At 46.5% G+C, this 18,994-nt stretch overlaps 1 protein-coding gene across 2 annotated transcripts in view; it reads left to right on the top strand.

The window, feature by feature from the left end:
* The window catches only part of JADE1 (jade family PHD finger 1), a 961,679-nt gene that overhangs the window by 581,428 nt on the left and 361,257 nt on the right, over positions 1 to 18,994 (top strand). For both annotated transcript variants that reach the window (XM_069631059.1, XM_069631060.1), the window contains exon 6: positions 17,147 to 17,358. In XM_069631059.1, the coding sequence (XP_069487160.1) occupies positions 17,147 to 17,358 (212 nt within the window). The remainder of the gene's footprint in view (positions 1 to 17,146; positions 17,359 to 18,994) is intronic.

The raw sequence follows: 18,994 nt of genomic DNA, 5'->3' as shown, positions 1-18,994 counted from the left end.
TGCGTTTTCTGCACCTGCAGCGTGACGCTCACCGTGTTAGGATCGGTCTCCAGTAGGCCTGCATCTTTCTTCTACGCTCAGCTGCTGCAAGAAAAAGAACACCGTTGGGAACAGCGTTACCTTGCAGCGCTTCTGCCCATCAGTCATCGCTCCTTCTGTTCTGCGGGCATCTTCAGCGGTGTCATTCCCATCCCGGCATGCCGCTTCCTAAGGAAAAGGGAAAAGAACAGAAAAAAGGCATTAGTAAGCATTCTGCAAATCTTCACTTATTTTTAAATGCTGTACGAGCTTCAAACGCTTACCTGAATCCCAGCCACTCTGGGGGAACTCTGTCTCCGGAACTTCTCATCCATCTGCAAGAGGGAAAAGACACTCCAGGTTAGCGTGGAAACATCTAGAGGTGCCGCATACCGCGCTTACCCACCGCATTTGTTCTTCATAACCGGCATCCACGTTCAAAACGTTGCGGCACCTAAAAGGCACAGAAAAAGAACTCGGTTCAATGCAAATACGAAAGGAGTGCATCGCGCTCTCACTCACCTTCAGCGCTACTCATCTCAGCAGCACGCCGCCATCCCCGGACGCTAGCCATCATCTAAGGAAGGAAAGGAACGAAGTTAGAGAACTGTTCAAAAGACTCATTATACTTACCTGTCAGACTCTTGCCAGTGAAGTAACTAGGCAGGAACAAGCCTGCATCAATCAACGCTCCCCTGCGCTGAAGGCAGGATGGAGAGCACACTATCCAAGAAAACAAGGTGAGCTGTGGATCAAAGGGAAGGGTTGGACCCCGGGGAAGAAGGGGTACAAGCACACAGACAATGGGGAGTTAAACTCTACCAATCATGTGTTTCAGGCCCAGTCTCCAGGCGAATAGCCTCCAAGGAAGGGTTTGAGGTCGTAAGAGGTCAGAACAGGCTGTGTGATGTCCCGGTGGATACCAGGTGAGCATTACAAGGGGAGGGGCAGAGTGGGGTGGAAAGGGGGAGGAACACTATGCACATCCAGCCTAAATTGGCTGCAGATGAAAAGCGCCTAAATTCAGTTTTAAAGCAAGGCACACAACGCCGATAAACCATAGGAAGCTGCAGGTGTAAAGTCCTGGTGGAACGAAATTAGGTGAGCTGCCTACTCTCATGTAAGTATGCAAGTTTACCTTGAGTGCAGGTGGGCCAAGCGCGAGGTTGCAGACTGCCCCCAATTCCAGGAGAATTCAACACAAAGTGCCTAGGCAGGGAATGAATAGGGGGAGCCACCCAGACCAGCCATGCCCAGACCAGCCATGCCCAGACAGGCAGACAGGAGCCTTAAAAAGGGGGTCTTTGGAATGGGGCCAGCATCCTGCCGGCTACAGGCCTCCGATCAACTTTGTGACTCAGAGGGGCAGGGAGGCAGACTTCGGGCCCATCGGAGTACTGGCAACAGCATCTGATACAGCCCGGCGCCCATGATGGAAAGGCCATGCTGGTATGGAAGTAAAACAAGCCCCTCACAGGCTCAAATGTTTCATGTTTCCTCCAAGACAGAAAATAGGGAATAGGGAAAAGTGGGGAGATGACATCCCAAAAATGGAACATGCTGGCGGAGAAAAACCATCCGTCGGGCCATCCTCTTGGTGATCTATTTGTCTCCAGACAGAATTACAAGTGTCTCCTGTTCTCCTCTAAGCAGTTGCCTTGTAGAGGATCTTTGGGGGATTGGAAATTCGTTTTTGGGTATGTTTTTGCAATGGTTCAGATTCCGCTAGTTTTGCAACGATTAAGACAATACAACCAACAAGGATCTGGAAGGCTCCAGATTTATCGGCACAGATTTAGTATTCAGAGACTGTGTGCCTGTTTATCCTCTGTTAAGACTTCTTCTTCTAAGGAGGAATCTTCTGCAAAGAAGGTAGGCAGCAGAGGTAATTGAGGAGATTCTCATTGCTCCTGGCAGACTGATGTACCAAAATATAGATCTTTGCAAGGATGTTATCGATGCAATGCCTCCCCGAAGGCAGCCTGCTTAGGAGTTATGTACCTCTAGGAGCAAATTATTTTCCCCAGTTTATCCTGTATCGGCAACCAATTTCTTTTTGGAGTTTGTCATTGCATTTCAATTTTTTTTTTTTTTTACATTGAAAAGAAAAAAAGAACATGAGAAAAGCATACATTACAAAAGGATTTCATTAAAAATATGTTAACGATGCATTGAAAATTCATTTAAAGCTACATGAAGACCCCAATATCCTTATTCTAAAAATGGGAAACATAGAGTAAATCAATTTAAAATTCAGTGCAGAATAAAAATTCAATACAATATTAGTGAGTTGAAAAGCAGCTTCCCTCTGCTTAGACAATTTTTAACAAAATATCAATAGAATTTCAGATTTGTATATACATAGTGTAATCAATAATATAGGAAGTTAAAATTCATCATATAAATTAATCAAAGAGAAGGAGCATACAAATCTAATTTAATAAAACCCGCCACAGCAAGTCCATCTATAGTTTTGGAGGTGGAAAGACACTGAGACCAAATAAAGTTTTCTTCCCCCAATAGTCCCAGAGTATTGAATCTGCCTCAATAAGTGTCCCTAGGACCTTTCAAAGCAAAGCAATCTAAAAAGAGATGACGAGCAGATTCAATAACCCCAGGAGTGTGGCAGAAACGACATGAGGTCCAAATCGCTAATCTCTGTCCTTCTGTGGTGAACTTCCTTAGTCGATAGAAGATTCCATATAAGTTTCAGGAGAAGTGAACGATAGTGGCAGTTAGAAAAATGGGACAAAATAAAAGACAAGCAACCTCTCTTCTTAAGATCAAGTTGTAAGTCGGAGAGAGATGGGTAGGCATGCAGTTTTTCACGCGTGTTACTCCAGTCGCTATAGAAAAGACACTCTTCGAGGGGATTGGGTTCTCCGACGTATTCCATCTCTTTGAAAGTAATCACCACAGCTGTGCTGCTTTGGAAACATTTTGGGCGTCCTGTGTTGATGACGTCGATGCGCCGTCCCCGAGGACCTCCTCCGACTGCCGACGTCACCCGATGTGATAAGTAGGACGCACGACGCCCGTAGCCTCAGTTCCGTTTTTTCCGTGAACGTGTTTGCTTTGTGAATCTCGGTACGCCTCGACTCTTTGGAGTTTCTATTGTAATCTTCTCGGTTCTTTGTACCTGTTCGGTTTTGTGAAAAAGCCTGTTCGTGACGATGTCTACCTCATCTTCAACCCCGCGTCCGGGCTTCAAGAAATGCGCGGATTGTGGTTCCAAGATGTCGGTAACGGACTCGCACAACGCCTGCCTCTGGTGCCTCGGGGAGGCCCACGACACGGACGACTGTGTCGACTGCCAGTCGCTCACGGCCAAGGCCTTGCGGGAGCACAAGAAGTTGTCGATAGGTAGGGTGTCTAAGCCCCGGAAGTCGAGGTATGCGGGGCTTTCGACGGATGATTCGAGAGGCGACTCTCTGCGTCCTCGTCAGAGGTCCAGTGGGTCTCCTTCCAGGAGTCGGTCTCGCCACTCCTCTGCCTCTTCGAGGCATTCCCGGAAGCGCCGGCATCGCTTATCCCACCATGCAAGCGACACTGGAGGAATGGGCTTCCTTCGGGAAGATGTTAGCGATTCTCGAATCGCAGGGCACCGGTCCGTCTGTGCCTCCGAGTGGGGTCGGTCGTGATAGGTCAAGAGACACCGCTCGCACGCCTTCGGGCTCAGGTGGTCGGCAGGGTTCGCGTGAGAGGTCACGCTCGGACAAGGGTAACCGTTCTCGCCATGCCCGTTCCAGGTCCCGCTCCTTGACGCGCTCGAGACCGCGTGATCCTGTGCAGTCTTCGAGGAAGACGTCGCCGCCTGTGGTGCTGAGGTCGTCGACGGTCTCTCTCGAGGCTCCGCCTCCGAGGGGGTTGTCGACGCTGTCGGCACCTAGGTCGACGAAGGACACGCTCGGAGCTCTGGCTTCGAGGCCTGTGTCGATGCTGGCGGCGCTGCGGCTGACGTCAACACCGATTCTCTTGTCGCCGGCACCGATTCGTTCAGCGCCCTCGACGCCTTACGAGGCGGTGGTGTCGGAGGGGCCCCGTGGCACGGGGGAAGCCCCTAGAAAAGCTCTGGCTAAGGTCAGGCATAGCTTTGGTCCCCAGGTGTCTTCCTCTCACCGCGTGGAGTACATTTCAGAGGGTGATGAGGGCTTGGTTCCGGTTACAGCGCCAGATGAGCTTCTCTCGGCCCATAGCCAATTTGATGTCCTGAGGCAGTCACTGCATGATGCCAGTGGACTGGACACCTCTCCGGAGGTGGAGTTTTGTAGGCCTGAGCCTGGCACTCATGCCTATTCTTCGTACCGGCGCCTTATGTCTCGGGTCACCGAGTACTTGGGATGGTCGGCTCCCCCAGGGGAGTTTGTTCAGGATGATCTCACGGACATCCTCGATCTTGGTCCCCCCACTGACCCGGTACTGCCGTTTCATATGGCTCTGCAGAGAAGGGTGGCGGCGGATTGGACTGCTCCGGAGAGTCTCCCGGCAGTGGACAAGTCTTTGTCGCGAAAATACCGTCCAGCCAGTAGCGACCCCTGCTACTTGTCCAGGCACCCCACTCCGGAGAGTTTGGTGGTGCAGGCAGCTACGGCCCCGGCAAAGCAGGCGTCATATCCTACCATCCCTCCGGATAGGGACAACAAACGTTTTGATGGCTGGGCGAAGAAAGTGTTTTCTTCAGGGGGGTATGGCGCTTCAGGCGGCCAACTCCGTATGTGCCTTGTCTCGTTTCACACACACTCTGGGGAACTGTGTTGCATTAGCAGCTGAACATATTCCCGAAGAGGACGAACGGGATGGGTTGCTTGCTATGGTCCAGGATGGCAAGGATGCCATGTGTGAGGCCGTTCAGTCGGGTTCAGACATGGCAGATTGTGTCAGCCAGTCCATGGCGGTGAGCACCGTAATACGCAGGTTTGCGTGGTTGCGGAAGTCTGGGTTCGCTCCTGATGTGCAGTCCTGGCTCCTCAACATGCCCTTTGACGGTGAACATCTTTTTGGCAGCAAGGTTGACGAGACCCTTGAGAGGTTGCAGACCTCCAAAGCTGCAGCGAAGTCGTTGGACGCTGCAGTTCGACAACCTCCGCCTTTTCATCCTAGGGGACAAGAATGGAGGGAGGTTCCTTTCGTTATTACTCGTCCTTCAGTAAAGCGAGAGGAGCTGTCAGTCAAAGAGGCCACCGTAGGAGTACCAGAGGTGGAAAACAGGGTACTCGAGGTGCCAAGGCCGCTCGGGCAGTTGCCTCTTTGCTCTCAGGCAACGCCGCAGCCGCTACCACTCAGTCATGAGGCCATGTCCCATGGTTCGCCGGTTGGGGGAAGGCTCGCGCAGCATCTTGTAGAGTGGCGTGCCATTACTTCAGATGTGTGGGTCCTGGAGATCATAACCCACAGATATTGTCTTCCCTTTCGGCAGAGGCCTCATGACAATCCACCTGGGAACCTCTCTTTGAAAAGTCCGGATCCGCTCCTTGCGCAGGAAATTCAAGCCCTGCTGGAGAAAGGCGCCATAGAACTGGTGCCTGTAGCAGAGAGGAACAAGGGATGGTATTCCCCTTATTTTTTGATTTCGAAGAAAGACGGGGGATTGAGACCCATCATGAACTTGCGCGGTTTGAACAAACTCCTCAGGAAGGACAAGTTCAAGATGGTTACTCTCTCTCAAGTCCTCCAGGCCCTTCAACTTCAGGACTGGTTGGTGTCTCTCGACCTCAAGGACGCTTACTTCCATGTGCCGATCCATCTCAAGCACAAGAAGTACCTGAGGTTCGCGGTTGGCGACTCGCAATTTCAGTTTCGGGTCATGCGGTTCGGATTCACCTCCGCCCCAAGGGTATTCACCACGCTCATGGTGGTGGTGGCAGCGCATCTCAGGAAAGGGGGATTCACGTCTACCCCTACCTGGACGATTGGTTTATCAGGGGGAGCTCTCCCGAGCAAGTCCTGGATCATCTGTCCGTCACCTGCCACTCCCTTCACAAGCTGGGCTTCTCCCTCAATTTAAAGAAGTCCCATTTGATGCCAACACAGCGGCTCCAGTACATCGGAGCAGTGCTCGACACATCCCTGGGGCTGTGTTTTCCTCCCCAGGTGAGGGCTCTTCACATTCGCAGATGGTGCACAGGTTTCAACTTGCCCAGACACTCCCGGCATTCAAGTTCTTGAAGTTGCTCGGCCTCATGGCATTCTGCATTCTTCTGGTGCCAGAGGCTCGTCTGCGGATGAGATCTTTGCAGTGGGCACTCAAGATGCAGTGGTCGCAATCTTCCGGCAGGATGTCGGACCCTGTTCAGGTGCTGCCCTCGGTCGTCCAGACCTTCTGTGGTGGGCCGTCGAAGCCAATCTGCTGAAGAGGGCTCCGTTTTGGCTTCCCTGGCCGAAGGTGACGATCGTGACGGACGCATCCCTCACGGGATGGGGAGCTCATGCCAACGAGTTGACAGTCGGCCGTCGTTGGTCTCCGTCGGAGTCCAGACTCCATATCAATCTGTTGGAGCTGAGGGCCGTCAGGCTAGCCCTGAAGGCTTTTCTGCCGACTGTGCGAGGAAAGAGTGTCCTGATCCTAACGGACAACACGGTGGCTATGCACTACCTCAACAAAAAGGGGGTGGCAGGGTCACTTTCTCTGTGCAGGGAGGCGATGCAGCTCGAGTTCTGGGCCATCCAGCAGGAAGTTTTGATCTCGGCTGTTCATCTGGCCAGAGACGACAACGAGACGGCGGACGCTCTGAACAGGCTGAGCACGATCTCTCACGAGTGGGAGCTGGCTCAGGAGATTCTCCTGGAGATCTTCGCCCTTTGGGGGACCCCTCAAGTGGATCTCTTCGCCTCCAGTGTCAACCGAAAGTGCGAAAGGTTCTGCTCGCGGGAATTTCCTCCAAAAGGAGCCTTAGGAGACGCGTTCATGGTGGAGTGGTCATTCCCACTGCTGTATGAGTTTCCTCCAGTCCCAGTCATCCCGCAAGTACTGCGGAGGTTACGGAGGTTCGGTTCCCGGATGATCCTCATTGCTCCGGCGTGGGCCCGCAGGACGTGGTACCCGGACCTTCTCGACTTGTCCATCTGCCCTCCACGTCGTCTTCCCTACCGAGACGATCTGCTCTCATGGGAGGGGGGGGGTCAGGATCTCCATCCAGAGGTCAGATCCCTCAACCTTCACGCTCCACTTCTGAAAGGTTCAGGTATAAGGATTGGGACCTCCCTGAAGACGTGTTAGAGGTGTTGCCCTTGGCCAGACAGCCGGCAACAAAGTCTCTGTACCTGTTGGCGTAAATTCTGCGACTGGTGCAGAGTTAAGAATGTGGATCCTTTTCAATGTGACATTCCCATGGTTCTGTCTTTTTTGCTTGCTTTGGCCCACAGGGGCTTGCAAGTGGGTACCATTAAAGGTTACCTGGCGGCGCTGTCCATATTTAAGCGCTTGTCTGAAGAATGTTCCTATTTTAAGATTCCTTTAATTTCTCAGTTTTTGAAAGGGCTCTCTAATGTGTTCCCTCCGTCACCTTTTCTGGTGCCCGGTTGGGATTTGAACCTTGTTCTTAAATTTCTTATGGGTGCTCCGTTTGAGCCTTTGCATTCTTGCCCTTTGAGACTGTTAACTCTGAAAACTGTGTTTTTGGTTGCGGTTACTTCTGCTCGCAGAGTGAGTGAGTTACAGGCACTTTCAGTTAAGCCACCCTTCAATGTGTTTCATAAGGACAGGGTTGTCCGAGTTCGTCCTTCCTTTCTTCCGAAGATAGTTTCAGAATTTCATTTGGGCTAGTTGTTCTTCCGGCATTCTATCCTCCTCCGCATCCTGGTAAGGAAGAGGAGAGGCTCCATAGGCTTAATCCCAGGAGAGCATTGAGCTTTTATATTTCAGGCATGTCCCGGGTCAGAGTGGACGATCAACTCTTCATTGGTTACGCTGGAAAGCGTTTGGTACAAGCTGTGACGAAACAGACTTTGTCTCGTTGGATTATTTTGGCTATCTCCGAGTGTTACCGCTTGGCTTGCAGGCCCATTCTACCAGGGGTATGGCTGCATCTACTGCCCTACAGAGGGGTGTTCCTATTCGTAACATCTGTGATGCAGCCACCTGGGCTTCTGTACATACTTTTGTACGTCACTACTCCCTCGAACCCATCCGAGGACAGGATCTGGCCTTTGGCAAGGCAGTCCTTTATTCCGCAATTTGATTGGGCATGCTAAATTTGTGTTCTAAATTCTTTTCCCACCTCCTTGCTTTGGTACTGCTTTGGGAGTCTGTCAAAGATATGGAATACGTCGGAGGACCCAATCCCCTCGAAGAACAAGTTACTCTCTTACCTGGTAACGTTCTTTCGATGGGATGGTCCGGCGACGTATTCCATATCGCTCCCTCCCTACCTTCCCCACTGCAGAATTTCTTATGCGATTGCAGCTTACGTTTCCGCAATGGCTTGTGTGTCTGACTGGCAGAAGACTGGTGTCACACATTCTGGGGAAAAAACTATAACTGAGGCTACGGGTGTCGTGCGTCCTACTTATCACATCGGGTGACGTCGGCCGTCGGAGGAGGTCCTCGGGAACGGCGCATCGACGTCATCGACGCAGGATGCAGACGGCGAAAAATTTTCCGAAGCAGCACAGCTGTGGTGATTACTGTCAAAGATATGGAATACGTCGTCGGACCATGCCGTCGAAACAACGTTACCAGGTAAGAGAGTAACTTGTTCTTTAACTTTATCGGGGTTTGTCAACAGGGTATCCCTATCAGTGCAAAGATCTAATAATTGTCGCACAGATCCCTAAATTTTGAAAGATATAAGATTCGGTCTAGGGATCCCTGCGAGAAGACCATTTTACCCACGTCAACATAGAGAGCGTCCTGTTTAGGAGAGAGCAAGGCAGAAAAGAGTGCGAGGACTCTCCAAAGAATTCTGGCTCACAGAGAAACTAAACCCAGTTCATACCGTATGGCCACCATTGGGACACAATTGGGCAGTTTCATAACTTTTCTCCAATAAATTCCCTCAAGGGTGTCCCAAAAAGTCAGGAGATCTAGATAGTGCAGTTCCATTCCGTATATTAGTTTCGGAATCACCTTTCTATTGAAGAAATCTACAATGGGTTTAAAGGAGAACATACCGTATTTATTAACTAACTTAATAGATTGTGAAATAAGGGGGAATATTTTTGGTCTAAGGGAACGTCTTAATTCAATGACCGATGGTTGGGCCAGAATAAGAAATCCCAAATGGACAATTTTATGTGCTCTGATGTTTTCACCACCAATTTTCAACACTTGTTTGTTACCTTTTTCCCCCCCCCTAGAAAAGACCATCGTACAGGTTTTGCTCGGGTTGATTTTTAACCCATTAAGTGTGGCATATTCTTCAAACCTATATATAAGCCTTTGCAAGCTGACTTTGGTCTGATCAAAAATAAGAAAATCATCGGCATATGCCAACCACGAGAGCCTGAAATCCCCCAATTTTGCATTCATCATGCCTGCGTTTCCAAGAAATTCCCCTACATCTGCCAAATAGAGGATAAAAAAGGCATGGAGCCCTGTCTAACCCCAATACGAGTCCTTATCCTTCTGGTGATCGTTCCTTCAAGATCGATCCTAATATGGACCCCCGAATTCTCATACATTGCCATGATTAAATTAAGAAGACCTGCCGGGATCCCCCACTTTCATAATTTTCCCCAAAGTCTCGACCTAATTACCAGGTCAAATGCATTTGACAGATCAATTGAAGCAACATAAAGAGAACCACCATATTATCCCCATGTTGTACTTTGTAGGGTTGTTAAGATAATAACGTTGAGAAGCCCGTTTGTTGCTTCGGAAGGATATGAGTTTCCTTAATCCAAACATTAAGGTGGGAGAGAAGAATAGAAGCAAAAAGCTTAGTCTGCATCAATGAGAGAGATTGGTCTATAATTCTTGATCAGAGACCGTTGGCCTCTCTTAAAGATGGGAACGATGTGAGCGGTCTGCCGACTTATAGGGACTTTACCGGTGTTTACTATATCTTGAAATAGCAGACCGAGGTTTAGCCCAAATTTCTGGTTCTGCTTTCAGTGTAGTATTAGTTAGGCCATTAGGGCCAGGGGCCCTTGATTTCTTGGCTTTAACCATAAGGCCAAGTATTGTCTCATAGTCAATAACAGGCTCCCAAGTATCATTTAGAGCATTCTCCCCCATTATACAGAATTCTGGCTCCTCTCCCCCTATACCAAAGAGTTCAGTGTAGTGGTCTACCCACTGGACCTCTGGAATAGCATTCAACTCGTCGACCACCCCACTGTCATCCTGGCTAGAAAAGATAGCCCTAAATGCCCTAAGATCTCTTTTGGCCAGGACTCTAAGCATAAGCTCTGCGTCATTTTGTAACCGACAACATTTTCTTGATTAACAATTTTTATATTTTTGACGGATGGCTTTGATTTTTGTTTTTTTGTTATTCCAGTCAATATCAAGCACCTGGACCTCTCTAATAAGTTTCCGAGTACAGGCCTTTTCATTGGCCAACTCCTGACCAAACCTATGAGCATGAGATTTTTTTAGAGATATCCTTCCTACGTAGACCAGAGATACTACTATGTTAGAGCATTAAGAAAGCTATCAAAGTATAAGGTGTTAAATACTGCTTGTTTCCAGGAAAAAGAAGAATGGTTAAACGCAGAGATAAGTTTGCAATTAAGGAGATTGATATTAACAGGTGACCAACGTACCCCAGTCCCTTGTCACACTGTATTAAGATGTTGTCCCCCAGCGGGCAGAAACTTCATGGGGAAAGGATACAGAAATGTAACCAACAATGACCCATGGTCACTCTATGGGTTGAAGGAAACCTCAACCTCAAACGAGACAGAAGACAGAGTGATCTACAAAGACAGTCTATAGTAGACGTTGACAAACCTCTATGCCAAGTAGAGCAAAGTGGCAGAGTTGCATCATAAGAGCCGTTGAGACAAATTAAACCGACCGAGTCCAGAGCAAGATTCCAAAGTCTACCCCAAACCTATTTTTGACTTGCCGATTATCATCCTCCAAAACCAGTCCCAGGTCATCATAGTTGGCCTCCGATGAAATAGAACAATCGGAGTTGTCACCAGCCAGGATCAATTTCCCCCTAGGATGTAAAGATCTCCATGCAAGTACCAAGTCCGTTAGACTTTCCAAAAAAGGCTCAAGGGAAGCAATGCCCTTGTGCCAATATACATTGATCAGAAGGAGGTTAACCAATCGATCTACAGAGGTGACCTCCAGAGCCAGAATACCAAATGGCGTGTCCACTAGGACCTCATTCCTAAAGCCAAAAGAGGCTCTAATTACAATGAGAAGCCCCCCCGAACTAGATTTAGCATTTTGAGAATAGATATCGGATCCATCGACAACGGGGGGTGAGAGCAACCAGGTTTCCTATAATGGGAAACAGTCTGAGGCACTGATCATAAGTACTGTATCACTATTCGTGAAGAGATGTAAATTTCCCCTAGAATTCCAGGAAAGAAGAGTAAATTTGTTTGGGACCACAACATTAATGGGTATAGCAGGAAAATTGGGAGAATACTTATTTCACAAACCTGAGGTAACCTGAGCCCAGTTTCTGGCTTTACCATTGAATCTGGGCATAAATTGCCTCCGTTGAGGCTGTGAAGCTCTTTCCGGGTGGTACACCATTTTAAGGTTTCCCCTCTACTCTTCATACCCTCCATATTTACCGGGAGGCTGATCGGGTTGTAGCAAACTTACTTCAGAGCCAAGCTGCATTAGACCTTCCTTTGGCCCATTATTAGTTCTAATACCACCCTATATTTCAGAACAAAGTTACTCTTGTCTATGCGTCCTTTAGTAGGAAAGAAAATCCTTTCCATAACATAACTTGAAATGAGTGAAAGAGAAGGAAATTGATGAAAGATTTCTAGTATATTTCTGCGATTAAGACAAATGGACATGTCCTGTCCCCAAAGGCTAGTAAGTTGCAGAATTTCCAGAGAGTCTTCAACCCCCGATGATTGAGGTAATGAATCAGTTATGCATTTTGTAAATTGACTTGGTCAACTTCAAAGTCGGTACCTCTTGCACCCCTTAGGATAGTCCTATTTTGGGATACAAGGGGTCCCACAGGAAATCTTTCATACAGATTGGAGGAGTTCCTATTTTTGGAAATAACGGGCCCAGTAAAAGAACCTTCATGACCATTGAGAGAGCCTGCGTTTGGGGGCTTTAAGTGAACAGATTTAAGAGAATTGGGAACATAAAGACCCTCCACTGATCTAAATCCCATAGCACGCTCCCCCGTAACAGACTCTGCGTTGGTCAAATGACCATCAAGATAACAGGGTGGCTGACCACCAATAGAGAAAGAAGTGGTTGTAGGTGCCCTATCCTGAGATGAACCTGGAATCAGATTGACATCCACCCCAGGAAGTAAATTTTGTGCTAAAGAGCTCCTGAAATAGATGTTTCACCATGTCAAGGTTAACCAGATTCGTCGTAGTTGGAATGGTAATAGACTCTGGATTGGTAAGATTTAAACCGGATGAAGTTGCCCGAGATAGTTAAAGGTTCTGCGTCCAAAGCGAATGGATAGGCTCCGGGTACGTTTAAATTATTTTTGGATGGCAAATGGCATAGGTTTCCTCAGCCTGCACAATATTCCCCGCCACCACAAGGGTAATATTGTCCTTTGGCATAAAACTAACTGCCAAAGGCTCAATCTGACTGGGTACAGCTGCAGTAGTGGGTAGTGAGGCCAATCCGACAGCAGCAGGAACCACATTGGGAATAATGTCCTTTGGCGTAGAACTAACTGCCAAAGGCTCGGTCTGACTAGGTATAGCTACAATAGTAGGAAGCGAGACCAAGCCGACAGCAGCAGGAACCACATTGGGGATAGTGGTCACAGGTACCGCTAATTCCACCGGAATATTGACCGCATTAGGAGGGGGAAAAGTTGTTACAGATAGAGGAGCACTTGACAGAAAGATTTTTAAAGAATTGATTAGTAAAAAAAAATTTTTTTACATTTTTCTGATTTTTAGTTTTCTTTATTTGTTTTTTTTTAATTTTTTTTTACCTATATGGGCAAAGCCCTTTAAGTGTACCATTTCTTTCGTAAGGTCAACAAAGTCATGAGACTTCTCCAAAATGAGATCAAGTTTGGAATCAAGAGAGGGAGCAGCATTATCTCCCTTATATGGTTTAACCATTTCTAATGTAAAAGGTTCACTGGATAGCCCCAGGGAATTAGAACCAAGTGAGTTGATGTCCAGCCCCTCTTGGATTTTTCCCGCTAGAGGATTAATAGTCGCTTTTATAGAAGTAATTGGCAGTTTTACATCCAAGACATAATCCACGTGAATGCCCTTGTCGTTCATGGGGGGATCACTAAAGGTTGATCACAGGTACCCCTGTCCGGACAGAGTGGAACGATTAAGACTGGGACCGTATTAGGAACCTCCCCCGGGGTACTATCCCTTTCCACATTAGGGCCTTTTTTATCTAACGACCCTTCCAAAATGGGTCGACGTTGGTGGATAGAGTCTGGGCACTGTTCTTCCTTAATAATTTTTACCAACTCTTCAAATCTGTCTAGTCCTAGCCTAGTATAGATTTCAGAGAGTAAAAGAGTGTGATCTAACCTCTGACCAAATATTGTCATACAGACTCACAAAGGAACTTAAGACCATATTCAATGCAGAGACTGTAGGTTGAGTCGATTTTATTCTGTCATCCGCCTCTTTAAGAGTATGGTGCAGTATAGACTCACTAGCATATTCCTTTTTTGTATCTGGGAGTAAGCCCCTTTCTCTGAGCCAATTTTGCTTCTCTGTGTACTCGTCAATGACATTAGTAAGTTCAGAGGGAGAACCCACATAAGAGGCATCACAAGTTTGCTGAGTTACATTGTTTGTGTTAGTAGAATTAGGTTCTAACTCACACTCAACTATTGCCTGATCTGCACATTCGATGATACTAATATCGTCAACATCATTATCTGCAGGATCTTCAGTCTCTAATTTCTTTGCTACGTCCGCTAGATGCATATGGTCCAAAGTAGCCACTGTTGAAGCAGAGTGAAGAGGTTTGATAAGGGTACTAGTGGCTGTCCTTTTTCCGAAATAGTTGGAGATTTTTTCCCTTGGGTAGATTTACCCAGGGTGCCCATATTAGATTTTGTTTTAGGGGTATAAATCGGGGGTTTTGTAAGTGGAGTTTTAAAAACTATAGATTCCACTATAGGAGAGACAGCAGTACCAGCAGAAGTAGCAGAGAGATTAACTTGAATAGAGGAAGTATGGTTAATCACCCGACCAGAGGAAGATGCCTCCTGTGATAGATTGACAGGGGAAATACCGCAGTTGCTGTTGCCCTCTGACAGAGGAAACTGTGAAACAATAACCTCCTTAGAGGCAACAGGAGGTTCTATAAAATTCACACCAGAGTCATCCAGCAGGGATGCAGGTAGAAGCAGCCTAGGTTGTGGCAGAACGGGGGTTGGGTGAGTAATATTTACCATGTTATTATTCGGGTGATCAACGCCTATCCTTGCCCTTAATGAACTACCACCTTCCTCCAAATTCAGGGCTACAGTGGCTGCTAGGCGTTCCTCCTGTGCATCTATGGAAATACCTTGTTTTCCAATAAAGATGCAGCTATTAGCTGTAGGGCGTGAAATAATACCTATCATATTAGGTACCTCAGTCCTATCTTGTGACTGGATTTGGGCATGGGCCATACTTTTTTGAATAGAGGAATCCAAGGAACTATCTACTAGTGTAAATGGGGGGCTTACCCAAAGAAATAGAGACGGGGTTCACTAAAGGGGTACAATCTTTCAAAGCAGGAGAAGGAGCCACCACAGCAGGAAGAGTAGAATCGAAAGAAGCCTCCATAGCTACCTGGCTCCTGAGTCCCTTGCATGTCATCAAAAGGGAACAGAGCGTGCAGAAGCGAGTGCCAGGAAACAGGAGGGGTGATAGAAAAATAGCGCAACGAATGATGAAATACTGGAATTCCAAGGAGAAGTATTACAATATAGATCACAAGCAGGAAAAACCACAAATACTAAAACCTTTAAAACAGCAAAGAATATTTTAAAAATGCACTGAATATAAGGAGTAACTAAAACGCATCAGCAACTACCACAAATAGTTAAATATGGATCCCAGCCTAAAATCGGGGAAAAAAGTGGAAAATGTATCATAAGTATGTCGTTTAATTAATGCAATAAAAAGCTCATAGACAAAGTAAAAGTCCCATTAATCAGCTTAAGACTGAAGGAGCACCCAGTCTCATGGTAAGGATCGCCCAACAGCTTAAGGAGGTGCCAGAGTCCGACTCTTCCCCCCCCCGCCCCCCCTCCTTACCCTAAATACTGGTTAAAGTTAAGGTAGGTGGAGGAGCAGCGTAGCACCCTGGTCTGAGGTACTCACAGTGCCGTCGCACAGGGGCAGGTCACAGTCAAACAGCAAAACAGCGGCACCAGCCTTTACTGCCTCCATGGCTTAACGCCGCAAGGGTGGTTGGGCCAGCAATTTTACTTGGAGGCAAGTCACGTGATCCTTCACGTGTCCACGAAGGGGCCCGCCCCCTTCTGGAAGCAGATAACACAGCAAGAACTCTGCTCGCAGTGCTGTGCCTGGGAAAGTCAATGCAAGCAACTTGGAGCGTTCACAGCGCACTCCTTCAAACACACGAAATTGCATTTCAATATGATTTTGTACTGAAATCTTGTAAACTTACCAATATTCCCTGTAAGAATTTTGCTTTGCGATTCATCATCACGTGAAGCATCCATGCCATCTTACACATTGCACTTGCTTGCAGGTTCCAGGCTTAAACTTTATTTTTAGCACCCCTCCATGCTGCCTCCTTTAGTAGTCTTTCTGCACCCATCTGAGTCATGAGATAAGGGAGTACTGCATCCAGTAGCAGTGCACAGCTTCATGGGTTGAGGGAATCAATAGCCGCAGACAACAACCAGTCCATTGTCCCACTGTGGAAAAGCTAGCGCATGCACACCTCACTGATGCATGCTTGCTGCAAGAGGCTCATGCACCCAAAGTCTTATGCTCAGTTGCTCGCCTGAGTGGCTCACACACTAAGTCACTTGCACTGCATATCCCGCCTTTATCGTGAAAGTTTTAGCCCTTCTGGCCTCTAATCCCCTAATGGATTCACTAAAGCAACTCCAAACCATTTACTGTCAGGTAGCTCAGGGGCGTCGCCAGACCCTGCAGCGTAGGGACAGGCTTATTGCTTTGTCTTGCTCAGAGAGATGTTTCTACAGGAGTCTTTTCTAAGGAGCATTATGATGGACCACGCACAAAAATGTGCTCAAAGGCCAGTCTTTTGATGGAATAACACAGTTCAGCAGTCTAGGCCGGACCAGGGCACCTCCAATATGCGCTGACCTGTGCCATGCTACCCAGGCCACAGTGAACTAAACGTATGCTAAACGGCCTATCCCTTATTGATCAGACAGCAGTGCTCCTCCGGTATGGCTGTTTGCAAGTGCAAAGAGGGCCCACATAGAGGTAACACATAAAATGAGGAACTTCCCTCAGTCTTAGTTCACCCTTGAGGCAGCTCCAGCTGTCAAAAGCTTCAAAGCCTCCTTTGCTGTATCATTCTAGGCCTTTGCGTATATTTCAACACACTCGAGGCTTAGCGCATCATGGGAATTACAAGGAAAGCACATCATCCTGCTCCCACCTTCTGTCTTGGTTATAGCCGTACCGGATTAACACAGCTGTTTCTTTGATTTCACTGCCTTTAGAAGGTTGTCATGCTGGTTCATTTAGTTATTTTCAGCCTGTTGTGGCATCTATATATTTTTCCTATTAACTCAACATAATTTTAGGACATGTTGAGTGGTCGTCCTAGAAGATGGTATGCACTGTGAGCATCAGTTAATGCATGTTTAACCCTTTCACTGCTGGGATTCAATGATTTCCTTTGGAAAATAGCCAAATGTCTAAATCCTAAGGACAGTGAAAGGGTTAAGGTATTACACTTGCAGTTCCGATGACTGACATTTTCTAGATTGAAAAGTAGTAAAATCTTGTGAGATTACTTGAATTTTATCATTTTTAAATTAACTTTGTCTTTGGCTTTACAATGAATTGTGTTCTGTCATTGTTACAGGAATACCTGAATTAGATGAGTTTACTATGGAGAAAACCTTGGAAATCTTTGAACAAAAATGCTACGACAATATGAATCATGCCATTGAAACCGAGGAAGGGCTTGGAATTGAGTATGATGAAGATGTTGTCTGTGACGTGTGCCAGTCACCAGATGGAGAAGATGACAATGAGATGGTGTTCTGTGATAAGTGTAACATCTGTGTTCATCAGGTATGTTCTACATGTGTGTGAAAACTGTCTGAATATAGTTTAGGAGTATTGGTCAGGTAGCTCATCACAGTAGATCGGCAAGGTTCCTAGAGATGTTTCCCATTTAAAATGTACCCAAGTTTCTATGTATATCAAATATGTCTGTATCAATTCAAGTTTACAGTAAGGTTTAACTTGGTGTACAATTATTAACCTTGCACTTGAAGGCATCTGGCTTGCATTCCTTTTAGGCTAAGGGATTTACTGCACATTTTAAATTCTTTTCTGGTTTGGGCATGCTTCTTTCAAACCTTACCCAAATAAAACGTTCAAAACATCCTTATTTTTCAGAATCCCGATATGTTAAATACTCGTACTTAACCAAGGTTTTGGATCTCACATGTTACCTCTTTTCTGTACCATTCGAGGTTTCACTTTTTGCCAGGCTGTTGATAGGCTGAATGTTATGGATTTAGATTTAAATCCTCTATCTCCTATGTGTGCAAATGGTCAAATTTTACTTTAGGCACAAAGTAAAAAAAAAATTACCAGTTGTAAATGTACCTTTCCAGGGTATGGCACTAGATGCAAACCGCTCTGCCCCAAGTTCGTCTTTGGCCATACCAAATATGGTGCGTTATGCACTCTCCTGCAGTGTAGGCATCCTGTGAATCCCAGCGTATAGTGACCTACTGTGCTGTGCTTATTCCTATATAAACTTTTATCATCTACTTAATTATAGCATTGTAGTATAGAGTATCAGATATGTGATGTTGAAAAAAATCGAGCAGCCTTCATATGGATTGGACTCTGCGCACGTTTTTTTAATTTAATCTGTTGGGACCCAAATTAAAGTGTAAGCAACTGCATAATATTTAATTCAACTGCTTAAATTCTATTTTGTGTCAAAAAATTGTGCAGAGAGTCAAATCCGTCTTATTCCTTGATCTTAATCAAGGAACAAATACAGGAACTTTGACAACATATGAGATAACCTTGGGAGCTGGCTTTGAACATATGCACCTGTGCCCCTTTTTTTTCTTTTTTTTTCTCTTAGGGCCTCATTACGGGTTTGGCGGTATTGCGTTTAATAATTTGTAAAGCGCACTGCCACTAAAAGGTTTCCTGCTGTTTTTCCAGGCTCCCCATTTGTTTCAATAATCATGATACATTAAAACATTAAAGGCCATTTTAAAAAGCAAGGATTTCAGTGAAAATATGTTCACTGAAGAACAAGTTCCATAGGAAAAGAGTTCCACGGACAAGAGACCAGAACAGAGAAAGAACGACTCCATCTAAGAGTCACAAGGAGTCAAGGCATCGCCAAATATACCTGGTCTGTCAAGCAAAGAATTTGTCCAGGGGAATAAAGTTTAAGCCGAGATGAAAAATAAATCTGCCTAGATTGTGTTAGGCAGTGGAAAACTAGAACGGAACTCTTGAATATGATCCATTGTCTAACAGGGAGCCAGTGCAATTTTGAGATAAATAAATTGTGAATTTCTCATCTGAGATTAAAAACCAAGCAAACTGTGGCATCCTGAATGATATGGGGCTTATTGGGATGATAATCGGGCTTCTGCAAGCCTTGCTGAGGCTGTTAAAGGAAAACCTGTTCGCAGCACGCAAAGCAACTAGCCAGTACATCGAAGTTAGG

This window comes from Ambystoma mexicanum, chromosome 6q, assembly GCF_040938575.1.
Source record: "Ambystoma mexicanum isolate Mex_15411 chromosome 6q, UKY_AmexF1_1, whole genome shotgun sequence".
NCBI classification, from domain to species: domain Eukaryota; kingdom Metazoa; phylum Chordata; class Amphibia; order Caudata; family Ambystomatidae; genus Ambystoma; species Ambystoma mexicanum.
Note: the sequence above shows the minus strand (reverse complement) of the source record. Positions and strands in the feature narration are given on the sequence as shown.